This window comes from Zingiber officinale, chromosome 7A (genome assembly GCF_018446385.1).
Source record: "Zingiber officinale cultivar Zhangliang chromosome 7A, Zo_v1.1, whole genome shotgun sequence".
Lineage (NCBI taxonomy): Eukaryota > Viridiplantae > Streptophyta > Magnoliopsida > Zingiberales > Zingiberaceae > Zingiber > Zingiber officinale.
In genome coordinates this window covers 102,376,520-102,392,734 of record NC_055998.1, presented here as the reverse complement: position 1 = coordinate 102,392,734, position 16,215 = coordinate 102,376,520, and the positions used below count along the sequence as shown (strand labels likewise).

Below are 16,215 nucleotides of genomic sequence, written 5' to 3'. Positions count from 1 at the left end.
TTAGAAATATTTTAGAAATATTCTAGAGATTTTTAGAAATTTTTAGAGTATTTTTATGTAATTTTTGGAGGTCGTTTGGTATTTTTACTAAACGAAGGAAGTTTCGACAAAAAAATGTCCAAGCCGAGAATTGAACCCACGACCTTTGACTCGGTCAAAACCCAGCTGACCAGGTGGGCAAACGGATTTTTCTGTTTAGAAAATGTAACGAATTTATTTAAGATAGTTAACAGAATATTGGATTATAAAAGATAAGTTGATCTTGGATTTGTCTGTTTAGAAAAGGTAACGAATTTATTTAAGATAGTTAACAGAATATTATAAAAGGGATAAGTTGATGTTGGATTTGTCTGTTTAGAAAAGGTAGCGAATTTATTTAAGATAGTTAGCAAAATATTGGATTATAAAAGGGATAAGTTGATGTTGGATTTGTCTATTTAGAAAAGGTAGCGAATTTATTTAAGGAGTTAACAGAAATATTAAGTTATAAAAAGGGATAAGTTGATGCTCTGTTTTCCCGTGACTTAAACCATTCTCTCCTTCTCTTCTGCGTACGATGGCGGAGCTCGGGCAGAAAACGAAAGGGAGTTAGGGCATCATCTCCGGCGGTCGACCAAGGTCCTAGAAACCCTTTTTGTTCAGTTGTGAGTCCAAGAATCAAGGTAAGTGCTTCTCACCTGCAGTAGGAGTAGTTTCGGACCTTTGTTCTTCTTGAATTCGAAGCATGAGAAGCGCTTATAGTGCAAATTTTTAATTAAGCCTATCGTGCAGATTTTAATTAAGCTTATAGTGCAAATTTTTATGTAGACTTATAGTGCAGATTTTAATTAAGCTTATAATGCAGATTTTTATGTAAGCTTATAGTGCAGATTTTAATTAAGCCTATAGTGCAGATTTTAATTAAGCTTATAATGCAGATTTTTATGTAGAGCTTATATTGCAGATTTTAATTAAGCGCTGATAGTGCAATTTTTTAATTAAGCCAATAATGCAGATTTTAATTAAGCTTATAATGCAGATTTTTATGTAGAGCTTATATTGCAGATTTTAATTAAGCGCTTATAGTGCAGATTTTTAATTAAGCCTATAGTACAGATTTTAATTAAGCTTATAGTGCAGATTTTTTATGTAGACTTATAGTGCAAATTTTAATTAAGCTTATAGTGCAGATTTTATTTTTGCATAGTATGCAAAAATAGTGTAGCATAGAATGCAGAATCTTGATTAGAATAGTATGTAGAATTTTGATTAGCATAGTATGCAGATTTTTGTTTATACATTTCAAAGTTAGAATTTGTTTAAACATTTCAGTGTTTAAAGAAGCATTCTTTTATTAGAGGTATTAACAAGTATAAGAAAGATAAAGAAAAGAAAGAAAAAGGCCAAGGCCTTAAGTAGATCCCAAAGTCAAGACTTTAGGGATTTTGGCACACAAGGTGCTCGTTAAAATACCGAGGCATTATATATTAGAAGTATTAAAAGATAACAAGTATTTTACTTTTATCAGTGGCACTGTACTGGACTCTCAGTTGTCCTTCAGTTGGGCTCCCATAGTCGTCCCTAGGTTTAGATAACCTAGTATGCAGGACTCTCAGTTGTCCTTGGGCTGGGCTCCCATAGTCGTCCCTAGGTTTAGATAACCTAGTAAACCCTACTAGATTCGGGACCAGCTATCTCGGGTCTAGTTAGGGATGCGCGCATAGCAAGTACAGTTGCTGAGCCTAAGAAGAAAGTTGATTATTATTTTGAAGTATTAAAGTATAAGTTTTCAAACAAAAGAAATAAGCTTCACATAAGTTTTAAAATTCAGCAAGTTTAGCTTTCTTATATACTGACATGTTGTTTAGATTTGCTTACATGTTTAGTATTTCAGTATGCTATGTTTCATTTGCTAATAGATGAGCATTTAGTTTCTAGATTTCTTTCAGCTTACATGCATACTCGAGTTTTGTGAGTTAGATAGCGCTTACTAAGCAATTTTGCTTATAGATGTATTTCCTCTTACTGCAGATAAAGGAAAGGAAAAATTATAGTAAAGGAAGGCGACAAGGAGGTGCGGATGGATGTGTGATGCCTGGACTAGAAAAGCCTTGGGATTTAGCATAAGAATTTATTAACAAAGAGTTGAGTAGAATGTATTAGATGAGTCATTTAGTCTTCCGCTACTAGTTAATTGTATGTTTTGAGTTCTCCGAGAGTTTTAGGAATTACTATCAACATGTGTGCAATGTTAGTTAAGTAAAGTTAGTAGTCCAGTAGCGCTCCGCCCTCACAGTCCAGTAGTGAGGAGGGTGGGGTGTTACAATATTCCTCATTTTCATATGCTCATTTAGATCATCTCCTATTAAAATTATTTTATTTGGTTGAATATTTTGCAATACTTCATCTAAGTCGTCCCAAAACCTTGATTTGGTAGCTTCATCTAATTTTACTTGCAGTGCATATATACTAATTATGTTCATAGTTTCTTTCAGCACTATTATCTCAAGGGTTATAATTTGATCTCCTTTTCTAACTGCTCCTACAACTTATCCTTTAACGAACTATCTACAACAATACTCACTTCATTTCTTGCTTTACTCTTTCCTGTGTACTATAACTTATAACCTGAGTTCTCTATCATCTTTACCTTCTTGTCAACCCATTTTATCTTTTGTACACACAAAATACTAATTCTTCTCCTAATCATCGTATCTACTACCTCCATTAATTTACCAGTGTAGATTCTTATGTTCCATGCTCCAAATCTTAGACTATTAATTTTTCTATCATATTTGTTCTTATCCAACCTATGGTGTGAGAACTCTTGCCTATTTAACATTACACTCAAGTTCTCATGGAGATGTAACGGTTATTATCAATACATTACAGCCGAACCCTACAAAGCGAACTTTTGCCTATTTACCGGTGAGAATGTAGCATTCGTGGGCCACATTATGCATGTTTTGATGTTTGATGTATGTTTTATTGTTAACAAATATGTTTTTCAATTGTTACAATGATTTGACGAAAATCTAAGGACTTTTTGATTGGAAAATGTTGATGATAGAATTTTTGAGATTTCCTATTGCCATAGGGGCGTTGGAAGGGGGTTTGAAGGGTGAGGAGGTGTAGTTATGTCGAGGAAAAAAGGTTGGTGTCAAGGGGGAGGGTTGTGCTATTTTTTACGAAAGTTCTATCGACTTTTGGCTGGAATTTTGATGCTGAAAATTTTGGAAATCTGTTGCTGCCTTAGGGATGGATGCTAGAAGGTGTTGAGGGTTAGGAGAGGGTATTGCTATGTCGAGGAAAAAATGACTGGTGTCAATGGGGGAGGGTTGCGTTGTTTTGACTAAAGTTTTATTGACTTTTGGTTGGAATTTTGATGCTGGAAATTTCGGAAATCTGCTGCTACCTTGGGAATGCTGGAAAAAAAAAAGAGGGGGGTGGATGGCTATGTCGGAGTGGGGGTAGTGCGAAGAAGGGTTCACTGAAGAGCTTTCGGGGGCTAGGAAGGTGAGTGAAGGCATGGGCCAGTGGTCCCTAAAATAATCTCAGTATTTGTAGTATTTTTTGTTTAATATTCATGTCTAAGCACCTTTAATTCTTTTATCATAATTTTTAATAAGGTTTTCGATACATGAAAAATTAACTGTATGTTTTATAACTATCATGAAAGGTAAGCTATTTTTTCTTGTTGATGAATGTGATAATGTGACAGGTAAAGGAGTCCAGCTTAGAGGATACCGGAATTCTTTATCAAATCATAGGAAAAAGGGATAGTGGGATCCGACTTAGAAGATACCGGAATCCTTACCAAGGCAAGTGCAACCCGACTTAGAGGATACCGGGAAACCTTATCAAACCTAGTACTATAGTAAGGATCCGGCTTAGAGGATATCAAAAACCCTACCAAAGCTTGTGGAACCCGATTTAAAGGATATCGAGAAACACTACCAAACCTAAGATAAAAGTTTAGCCAAACAAACAGAGGTTGAGAAAAAAAAAGGGGCCGCATTCAATGATATGAACTCACTTAAATATTTTGATGTTGAAAGTTAAAGGATTGATATTATTTTAATAAAATTTGAAGGTTCATAGTACTAAAGGTCAGCGAGGTTTAAATTTAAAATGTTCAAGGTATTTTCTTAAAGTTATATATATATAAGCATGTGATTATATGTTTAATTCTTAATATAAAATGTTTGAACTTGTTGAGTCTTTAGACTTACTAGATCCATATGGTGCAGGTAATGAGGAGACGGAGGGTCTTGATGAATGAGCTAGCTCGTATTAGGTAGTGTACACCCGAGGGTCTTGTCCTTTCTTCTATTTGTTTATGTTATTTTTTTCGTAGTTTGGATGTTGAAGTTCCCTCTCTGAGTCGATGATGTAATGCCGGGTAGATATATGGGATTTCTTATTTTAGTTGGTTGAACATTCGAGTTTTTTAAGTTTTCTTTTATTCACACTATTGATTCTGATGTCTTCTAGTTGACCTATTTAAGATGTACCACATCGAAGTGGATTTATTTAAATAAGTTTTAGGAGAAAGGTTTTGCACAACATGTTTTGAAAGCTATAAGGGGATAAAGTTTTAGGTCGTTTCAACCAAGGAGCTTACAACTAAGAATATACTCAACATATATTAATAGTGGATCTAGCAGCAAGGAGCTTACAACCAAAGAGTACCATCATGAAGAATTTCCTTAGAAGAAACCATATTGGAAAGTAATAATATCCACAAATAGACAATTGTAAATATGAAGGAATAGATTTTTAAAAATTAGAAGTAGCAAATAACTCATAAAATAAATCTTATATTATATGAAGTTAAATGTTGTTATGTTATATGAAGATAAATGTTGAGCTATAAAACAAGTACACATGCAAAAGATGAGAGTCACATAAATGAAGATGTTAAGGTGGATATGCGAACACACAAGAATGGATAGGATAAGAAACGAGAATGTTAGAGAGAAAGTTGGAATATCAAGAAAAATTCTAAGAAACGCATTTAAAATTGTATTAACACATCCTTATATGTCCAATAAATGTCTAAGTTTGGCAATGTGCGAATATGACAAATATGCACACTAATAGTGGAAGAGGGAGATTAAAAAAGGCTTGATTAGTAACGATAAAATAAGATAAAATTTAATTAAATATAGATGAAGATATAATATGGAATCTAACTCAATGACGTAGGGGATCCATATAACTAATCCAACTTAGTAGGATAAAGCCTTGGTGGTTATTGTTATTCTAGAAGATGCAAAAACTATGCAACAAGAGATTTATCCTTCACATACTACAAACATATAGTAATTTTATTGAAAAAATAGTGAAGCAAAAGAAGCAGATCTCTCAATTTTCCGGCTGGAATCACTCTTAGAATTGTTATTAGAATCAATAAGAAATCAACAATCTGTAAAAGATCAGTAGCCAATATCCTTATAAACAGATTGTTTATCAGTAAAGTCAGCAATCAAGGCACTAGGAAATCTGCTGATCTGGTGGTTAGAAGGAGAAGACAGAAATTGGTTGCAATAATGGAAACGAGAAGAAAAAGCAAGTGATCTTCCTTTGCTGGAAAGAAACTCTAGAACCAAGAGCAGCTGTGGCTCAGCGCTCACACCAGGAGATCAATACTGCAGAGGCATGATTCAACAAGCAGATGTTCCTAGATTGCTACTGATATCTGCAGATTCAGATTTATTGATGCAGAAAAAAAAAAACATGATGTAGGAGGCAGACAAGGGATCCAGAGGGGAAAAATCCCAGATATCTGCTGCAATAATGCAAACCAGAAAAACAAAAAAAAAAAAAGTAAGTGATGTAAGCCCAGTAGGATGATAGACTATTTTAGTAGTTATAATAATTCTTTTCACCTTGAGTTGTCCATGATGATTGTATTATATTGGACGTAGCTAAGGTTTAAAATTTTGAACCGTGACGGAAGCTCGATTTATGACTTATGATTTCTGTATCATATTATGTCATGCCGATACGATTTTGATACTTTTTAAATATAAAATTTATTAATAAAAAAATATTAATATTTGATCGCCATTAACGTTTACTATTGAATTATATTTGAGATGTTGAATATTAAGTTCAAATTTTGATATTATCTCATGAAATGTTTGATATTTATTGAGTAAAAATCGAGTTACAATTAGATGAAGTCTACCAAATAAAGATAGCGCAATCAAGTAGATTTAAAATATATTTATTTTGATCAATTTAAAATTAAACTAAATTTATATATATAATATAATTTATTAGTAGTAGTATATTTTATAAGATTAAATTATATTTAATTTGTTTCATCTTTCCTAACAATCTTGTTTTAAATTATATTTATTTTAATACTTTTTAAATATTTAGGATCATTTTACAAAACAATAGAGGGATTGAAAGAGATGTCTTATATAGAATACAAGCAGAATGGTTGAAATTGAGGAGTGTGTCAGGTGTTTTATGTGACTGTAAAATACATCTAAAATTTAAAGAGAAATTCTACAAAATCGTATTAAACCTGCTATGTTATATGGAGCAGAATGTTGGACTATGACTCGAACACATAAGTAGAAGATGAGAGTTGTAGAAATGAGGATGTTAAGATAAATGTATGAGCATACGAGGATAGACAGAATATAAAATGAGAACATTAAAGAGAAAGTCGGAGTTATAACTATTGAGGGAAAACTCCGAAAGACGTTTAAGATGATACGGACATGTACTTAAACAACCAATAAATGCTCCAATTAGACGATGTGAAACTATGACAAACATGCATATCAAACGAGGACAAGGTAAACTAAAAAAGACTTGGTTAACAACAATAAATTAAGATAAAATTTATTTAAATATAGATGATGATATAGTAGGAGATAGAGCTCAATGGCGTAAAAGGATCCAAATAGTCGACCCCACCTAGTATGATAAAGCTTTGCTGTTGTTGTTTTCTAGCAATCTGTCATCCTTAAAGAGTTCTTTCTCTTTATTTACCTCATTGTCGAATGGAGCAAGAAAATTAACTATCCTTAAAAAAGTTAAGAGGTTTTTTTCTCTCTTTTACCTCGTGCACAAATAAAACTGGGGGGAAAGAATAAATATTTTTAAAATGTTTTTTTTCTTTATTTACCCAGTGAATGGATGAAGGAGAAAAAAATTAACGAAGGGAGAATATTAAAAGAGAGAAAGGAATTAACTATGTAAAAAAATAAAACATAAAGAAAAAAATGAAAATAGGGGAAAAGAAGAAAGAAAAAAGGCAATCGCAACGGCCTACCGCCACAAGGCCAAGACCTAACCTGGTCGTTGTGAGCTCACAACTACCTTGAGGACAGGTGAGGCCTCTTGCGACGACCTCGCCTGGCCACGAAGCCTTAGCAAGCCCACTGCCACTTGCGGCTCTGAGCTTGATGTCCAACATTTCACTACATGAATGAAATGGTAAATTTCACCTGTGTCGATAGAACGACTCGACATTTTATTCCTTTGACATAGCATGTTCAAATAATGTTGGGTAGTCGTGAACATGCAACTTACATAAGAATCATTGTTTACCACAAAATGGTAAATTGCAAGGCTATGCCAAAAATATAAGTCCAAACAGTCACACAATAATTGAGGTTTGGTGGTAGTAATATTTGACTTGCAGGTAACAATTGTTTATTTCCTTTCTTGCAGTTGATAGCATAGTATGATTTTGTCGTTTTATCATTATGTTTACCATAGTCGACTCCACCTAGTGGGATAAAACTTAGTTGTTATTGTTGTTGTATCATTATGTTTATCATATTTTCATTAGGGTTACAAGAAGGCCATCCTTAAGAGAGTTTTGAAGACAGTTGACAAAATTTTTAAGTATTTCAAGCTCTGCATTTTTGTCATTAATTTTCTTGTCTATGTAGTTAGGATTTCATATGCTCTATGTGTAGAATTTCATATGTTCAGTGTTCATGTTACTTTTCATTTTTCCATTAGTAGCGTAATTTTATGGTTGATTATGAAAGTTTAATTTTTTTTAATGACTTCCTGTATTAATTGGTTAGTTTCTAATTGGGGATTTTGTGAAATATGCAATTTGAAATCCTTGTATATGTTGTAATTGTATATGGATCTTTCTTTGGTGTAGTTGATCCTAACTAGATAGGCACAAAGCTTGTTCTATGGTCGTTGTGAATGTCATGTTATGCCTATGGCCATCGAGAGACCCACTTGGGTTTCTCAAAATAGAAGTTTTTTTAGTGAGGGACAATTAGACATTGAAAAAATCTTATACCAGCCAGGGTGTTTTTTCTAATTTGATACTTTGTCAAGCGTGAGGAACTCTTAAAGACTGGTTTTTGTACTATGATTCATGCTATAGAATTTTACTTATAAAAAAATAGAGGTAATGCACATTCATAAATTTGTTTAATATAATTTGAATGCACAAGTGCTACAAAAATATAAGATATAACTACGCAAGCTTAAAATTCATATAAATACAATTTAAAACATGACTAGGGAAGTAATCAAGACAAGTAATCTAACAATAATATTTAAAAAGGTTTGGTAATTATATCAAATTCTATTCCATGGCATATATCTTTCGTATTATTTTTGCCCAACCTATAAAATAATGATAGAATACAAGATCCAAGAGTTAAATGCTCCAAGCCCTTACTTTGGCAACTTATTCTCACTTTTTTACTTGGTCTTTCCCATCACTCACTTGGTAGTGCACCTCAAAGGCATAGTTTTAGACAACAATACCCCGCGCCATAACGCACTCACCAAACTCTTTACCTAAGGAGAATCCCTCTCAAACTTGCAAGGTTCAAGAGCACACTTATGCTTAGCTCTACATGGGTCAACCTTAAACCTAAATGAAACTATCCTTAGCTCTCACATGGCATCTTCCATAAGAGTTAAACAAAACACAATTGTTTAATACAAAAACAAAAGAAAATAAAAAACCAAATTAGAAGAGCATAGAGTTGCTAATTTCACTCTCCTCAATTGCTCCTATTGTGTTATTATGATCCAAGTATCTAAGCTCTTCAAGATCTGAGAATCAAATGGAGAAAAAGACATGATTGAATTGCAATTTAAGCAATGTTTAAAAGAGAGAAAAAGATGTTCGAAATAACACTCGAACAAAAAGTAATGTTATGATTGTTGTAACTACTAGCTTACATCATCTAATCAACTCTTTAACTAGGGATGGAAATGGGGTCTAGCGAAACAGGAATACAACTTCCTCTTGATGCCTACTTATTGTGTAGAGGAATTAGGGCTAGGGAAGATGCAAGGTGGGTCAGCACAGATCAACATAAGATACATAAACATATGAGATGAATACTCATAAACACACACATACATACATATAGGCCAACTAAGGGAAACGAAGGCAGAACAAGGAAGCAAACACTATTTATATCATAGAGCAGGGCAGTCCCAATCTGACTAAGATTGCCAGATGTGAATATGTTAAAAGCAGATCCTCTTCCTTGAGAGAGGTGCAAAAACTCATCCCAGTGACTAAGACTGCCTGATGTGAATTTGACAACAAATCAGAGAGAGAGAGAGAGAGAGAGAGAGAGAGAGTAACAAAAACTCATATAAACGAAATTGATTCGGGAAAGGAAGACAGAACTGTTTCTTGTAGTATCCGGGAACTCAATGGTTTAATTAAAGGAGTTCACTTAATTTAATTAAGAATTTATTTAATTAAGTTAGTCTACGATAAGAGAATTTAGATTAATCAAATAATAAGATATAAATATATGAAATTTTTATATAGATTATTCATTAAAAGATAATTGGCATATTATAATATAAAATATATAATATATAAACGTGTAGATAAATTAGATATTATTATAGATTTAATCTCTATAAATAATATATATAATATAAAGAAAATATGATCAATATAATATAACGTATAGATAATTATAACATTATAATATAGGAATTATATATGATATATATATGGATATGGATTTTTATAAAGACTGTGTAAAAATAAAATTTATATAACGGAATTGATAGAATTTAGACAAAGTCTTAACCTTCCATCTCTTTAAAACCCTACCTTCAAAAGCTCTAGGGGATTTTTGGTAGACGGCCCTAAGAAGCTCCACCCTCCCCATCATTCTCCATCAGTCCTAGAGCTCCACGGGAAGACAAAGAAGAGAGAAATTGAAGGCATGCTCCCAACTTTGTGTGATGCTTAGTTAGTCCTATAATTTGTGGAATTTGGATCTATTGCTCTTGATGCGTTAATTAAATTATATGTTGTGTTTTATTTATTTTCATGACTTCGATTATATAAGAATAAATCTGATAAGAACCGGTCCGTTGCTTTAGTGTGATGAATTATATGCACTAGTAGTTCCGATTCATTGTTTGATTACGCTAGAAGAAAAAAAGTGCGTATGGATGGCTTGGGTTATAGATTTTGTGATGGGTTATTTATGCTCCTTGGGAATGCATGTAAATGCGTTGGATTTCAATTACGATAAGGATATTTGTGAATCCATAGGCACGGAAGGGTTCTATTGCTATTTTTTTTTTTTTGTTGACTTGCTGATGATCTACAAGAACATATGCAGTGGGGTAAGGGGGCTAAGCTTCAACAATATTAATAATACTGTATAGAAGTGTGTGCATATGGGGCCTTGTTCACTGAATTGTAATTATGTGATTGATACTATACAAATTCCTCATGAATGTGTGCTACTAGAGTTCAATAACTACTAGGTTTCAATATAATTATAATGCTCTACAGTACTACATGCATGACCATAATTTAATGTGCCAGATTTCAATAGCTGCTAGGTTTCAATATGATTATAATGTTCTACAGTAGTACCTACATGACCATAATGCTCCATGGATATTTGTGTATGTGTGGTACAGCTTCGAGGTTGATTTATGAGCATGTTGTCCACTGTTATCAATAATATCCCATGCATGTTAGGAGTATAAGAACCTTTACTATTGAAATTGAAGTTATGATTATATGAATAAGTTATGATAGTTTAGTAGGTTATATGTATGTTATGAATTTGTATGCTTATGTTTACAATTATGTCATGTCTAACTTGCTATGCATGCTCATGCTATGTGATGCCCAAGTCTATACTTAAGCTTATGTTACGAATTTGCATGCTTATGTAAGATTCACGAGTCTCTCATGTTTAAGCAGTGTTCAAGTCTATGTTAAGTGCACAATTATGTGTATGTTCATGGTTATGTAAGGAATGTGGTCGAGTGTGACCGGTGTCCTCAGTCCGGGAGCTCATCAAAAACTACGTGGTCGAGTGTGACCGGTGTCCATAGCCCAAGAGCTCGCCAAAATCTACGCGATCGAGTGTAACCAGTGTCCTTAGCCCGAGAGCTCACCAAACTATGTGGTTGAGTATGACCGGTTTCCTTAGCCCAGGAGCTCACCAAAGTTATATGAGATTGAGTGTGACCGGTGTCCTTAGCCCGGAAGCTCACCAAAATTCCATGAGGTGGAGTGCGATCGGTGTCCTTAGCCCGGGAGCTCACTAAACTATATGGTTGAGTGTGACCGGTGTCCTTAGCCCAGGAGCTCACCAAAGTTATATGAGGTTGAGTGTGACCGGTGTCCTTAGCCCGGGAGCTCACCAAAATTCCATGAGGTGGAGTGTGACAGGTGTCCTTAGCCCGGAAGCTCCTTAATTCTATGTGATTATGTTTATTTTCATGCTTAGCTTATGTACACGATGATGCTTATGATTATGCCCATCCTTAGTATATATGTTTATGCTATGCAAGTATGCTTATGCCTATGTTTATATACATGCTCATGATTATGTCTATCTCATGTCTAGTTATTTACGTGCTTATGCTTATGTTTCTATTCATCCATAGTATATATGTTTATGTCATGTAAGTATGTTTATGCCTATGTTTATTCACATGCTCATGATTATGTCTATTACATGCTTAGTTATTTATATGCTTATGCGTATGTGTACGTTTGTATGCCTATGTCAACGCTTGTGCTCATGCCCATAATATGTCCGTAAGTTCTAAGTTACCTAGCTTGGGTACCCCGTAGTACACTAGATTATAGGCGCTACCTATTGCATAACACGGTTCGGAATATGCTGAGTCTCTCGACTTATAGATTATCACTTTTTTTTAGGAAATGAGATGAATGAGGCAGGAGGCAATGAACAGCGAGCCAACTCGGGACCATGGCAGTACAACCCAAAGACTTTCTAGTTTAGTTTCCGCATTAGTTAGGTGTTTCCTTTGAAGAATAAATTTTGAACTGCAGTTCGCTAGTAATTTATGTTTTAAGAGCTGTCTATGTATCTTAGTTGAATAAAAAACCCATTTTGGGAATTATGTGCAAGTGGTGTTTGCAGCTATATATGTTTATAAAAAAAAACTAGGGACGTCTCACTTATGATTCTGAAAGCAAAAACAAAATCTTCTCACGGATGGGAAGATTTTGGTCTGTAAGACAAAATTATTAGTAAAGAAATTGTAGGAAAGAAACAAATTTGAAGATCTGGATCACAGCAGTAACAACCAGCAGACTAGCAACCTACAGCAAATTTAAGGAAGTGGATCGAGAAGGAAGAGAGAAGGGGAGCCTTGGCGGAACGGTAAAGCTGTTGCTTTGTGACCAAAATGGCACGGGTTCGAATCCCGGAAACGACCTCTTGCAAAAAGCAGGGTAAGGCTGCGTATAATGGATCCTTCCCTGGGACCTGCATAGTGGGAGCTTCATGCACCGGGCTGCCTTTTTTAGATCGAGAAGGAAGAGAATAAGGGATCCCAGAGAGAGAGTCATGCAATGAAAATACAGTGAACAGCTTCACCAGGGCATAGGAGGATAGGTGATATTGCTAAAAGAGGAAAAGAATCAAGGTGAATCATGCTGAAAAAAGAATGCCACGATATGCAGAGATTGTAAACTCCAAGATATTTAGTGACAAGGAGAACAAGCAGTCAATCATCTTGAAGAGCTTAGACACATCAACTCAACTGGAAATTGAATACCATGACAATAGGAATGAAAGAAGTCTAGTAGTGGCTCAAGCTAAAAGAAGAAATAGAATAACAAAAAAATAAGTGCAAAAACAAAAACAAAAGAAAGAGGGGGAAAACTAGTACCATACCTTAAAGATTAAATGTCCCTCTAAATCAACATGACAATGGTATATATGAGCCTTACTGGAATCCCAGTCCGAGCTCTGCAACATAATGAATGAAAATATTAGGCATATCCTTGGAACAATTCTACATGCTTGTACACTATTTCTATCAGATACCAAATTGCGATGTTAATTCATGAATTATAACAATAATAACAGCAACAATAATAAACAACAATAATTTTACAGCGAACAATAATTATTAATTTAGGAATGAGCATCAATAAAATTTTAGAGAAACTGCAAACTTACCTTTCTCCTATCAAGCAGCGGAATGCATTTAGACCTCAATTCCTCCCAAACAACTGACTCAAACTGATCCATGTTCAACCATTGAATTTGCTTGATAAATTCAACTGATATAGTTTCTTCTAACTTGTACCTAAAAAGGACAAAAAGATAATATTGATATAATCATGCTAAAATTGTTGAAATGTATCCACTATGTTGGATTATAACATTTGGTCATACTATCTAGCACGGTTGAGATTTACTATCTACTAAATTATGCTCTCACACAAAAATGTGAAAAGGCAGCGGCACAATGATGATTGGTCATGATTTCAAGTGTTGATTGGCTGCAATGTGATGTAGACACTTTAAGTTCATCGGGGTTTCCATCACCAACAATGTGAGGTGAGGTAACACGAGACACCGATGCACTAAAGCTTCATTTGCGTTTAGTGCAAAGCTTTTACCAACTTTAATGAGAGAAGTAACGTGATTCTTCCTTGTGATTTTTCCTCAGGTTCCTTGGAATACCTCCTCCACTCGAGACTCATGGTACCTAAAACTTTATTTCCACTATGGATAGAAAGACGAAGGCGATTTTGAGTATTGATCGGCTGTGATGTGAGATGGCAATTTTAGTTTGTCAAAGTTTCCATCATAAACTATATGAGGTAAAGTAACGAAGACATTGAAGTATTGAGGCTTCATTAGTGTTTAGTGCAAATCTTTTACCAACTTCAATGAGAGAAAAAGTTATTGCAATACTTCCTCGGGTTTCTCAAAACCCTTACTCCATTCCATACTCATGGTACCTGAAACCCTATTTCCATGATAGACAGACAAGGGAGATTTTAGGTGTTGATTGGATGAAATGTAAGGCACATGGTTTATGTTGAGTGTTGACCGAATGCAATGTGAGGCAAGTGGTTTAAGTTGGTCGTGTTTCCAACATCAACAATGTTAAGTGAGGTAATAGGAGAAACCAAGGCTTCATCAGCGTTTAGTGCAGAACTTTTAACAACTTTAATAAAAGAAAAAAATTTCGTGATTCTTCCTCGAGTTCCTCAAAAATCCTTCCTCTGCTCAAGACTTAGGGTACCCAAAACCCTATTCCAACTAAGGATAGATAAATGAAAGAAATTCCAGATGTTGATCGGCTGCAATGTGAGGGAGATGGTTTAAATTCGTCGAGTTTCCATCGTAAACAATGTGAGATGAGGTAATAGTAGAAAAAGGCTTCATCAATGTTTTTTGCAAAGCTTTTACCAACTTCAATTAGAGAACAAGTGTCGCAATTAATCCTCATGATCCTTCCTTGGGTTCCTCATAATCTTTCCTCCACTCAAGACTCGTGGTACCAAAAACCCTACTCCTATTGACGATAGCTTGATAGAGGGGATTTCGGGTATCGATTGGCCACAATGAGAGGAGTACAATTTAAGTTCATTTGGGTTTCCATCATCAACAATGTGAAGTAAGCTAATAGGAAACACTGAGGCGCCGAAGTTTCATTTGCATTTAGTGCAAAGCTTTAACCAACTTCAATGGGAAAAATATCTCCTCCTACTCCTCCTCTTCTTTCTCTTACTACTCGAGTTGGCATCACAATATTGTTTCATTCCAACAAGGGATCGAAACCCTAGCTCAGAATGGGACTTTATTGACTGAAGATAGTAGCCAAAGATTGAGTAAACAAGATAAGCATGATCAATTGGAGAATTCACCATAATAAGCTAGACATTAGAAACTTCCTCATCTAGGTATTGTTCTACTCAAATAACAAAAATGAAAAATGACTAGATAACTACGGAGACATCAACTCCACTATAGAATGAGCAATTCAATTCATGGTGAAAAAAGACACTTTAGCACATGACACATAAATGGAAGCTATGTTGTGCAAGAAAAATCCTTCTCATTGAACCACAAGAGATTACTTGGATATTGGTGACAAACATTCAGTGCAGATTATGAATCCAACAAGCAATGCTTGATGCTCTTAGCGATTAGTAGTTATTCAAGCTCAGATGAAAACCTAATTAAGCATTGAGTGTTTCCTTCTCACAAACCTAAAACAGATTAATTCCTGATATGACATTGTGGCTCATAAGCATTAGTCGATTATAAGTTTACCAATTTTTGTCTCTTCAAATTGAGCTTCTGAAAAAGGAAAGAACTCATATCTCAAGGATAACCTTGAAGAGCTATCTATGTATGTCTTTTGATGGAACGCCCTATGTGAGTTAGCAATCAACATTAGAAACATGGGGAACTAAGAATATATTACACAAAAAGCACTATTCACTTGCCTTCCTAAATAACTTAGAACCAAAAAAGCCTTCCTGAATTCAAGCTGGCCCAGTGCTATGAGCTGAGGACTTATTGACTGCCCAGATGATGACGGAGCCACGTATCGAGGATCGCTCTGAAGTGATTCTTCTGTTTTGCAGCATAAGATAAAACCAAAATTTTCAGAGTAATTTGTATGCATCCGTACACTCTCTATGAAAAGAAAATTTATTATGAACATCTATCTTGCAGACAGCAACAAATTCCTACTCTAAATAAATGTTCTTAAATGGAAACTCATGTAATTTATGGTAAAACTGTTTTGTTCGGAGAAGAAATCCATTACCGGAGCACACGCCACAGCTGCGCAAAGGAGAGGAGGAGCCCGAGGGCAGAGTGTCAGCGAAACTCTCCTGGGTGGGTATCGGGCGGAAGTTATTCGCCATGTACAAGATGAAACCAGAAAAATTTCTTATTCTTCTTCCTGACATCTGCATCAGGACGTCTAAGGCGGCTG

The 16,215-nt window shown here is 34.7% G+C and overlaps 1 protein-coding gene across 4 annotated transcripts in view; it reads right to left on the bottom strand.

Annotated features, from left to right (window-relative positions):
- LOC122001922 (probable RNA-dependent RNA polymerase 5) overlaps positions 1-16,215 on the bottom strand; it is a 119,792-nt gene that overhangs the window by 76,294 nt on the left and 27,283 nt on the right. For all 4 annotated transcript variants that reach the window (XM_042556913.1, XM_042556917.1, XM_042556916.1 and 1 more), the window contains exons 2-5: positions 16,045-16,158; positions 15,719-15,848; positions 13,431-13,560; positions 13,143-13,217 (exon numbers count right to left, since the gene is read on the bottom strand). In XM_042556913.1, the coding sequence (XP_042412847.1) occupies positions 13,143-13,217; positions 13,431-13,560; positions 15,719-15,848; positions 16,045-16,158 (449 nt within the window). The remainder of the gene's footprint in view (positions 1-13,142; positions 13,218-13,430; positions 13,561-15,718; positions 15,849-16,044; positions 16,159-16,215) is intronic.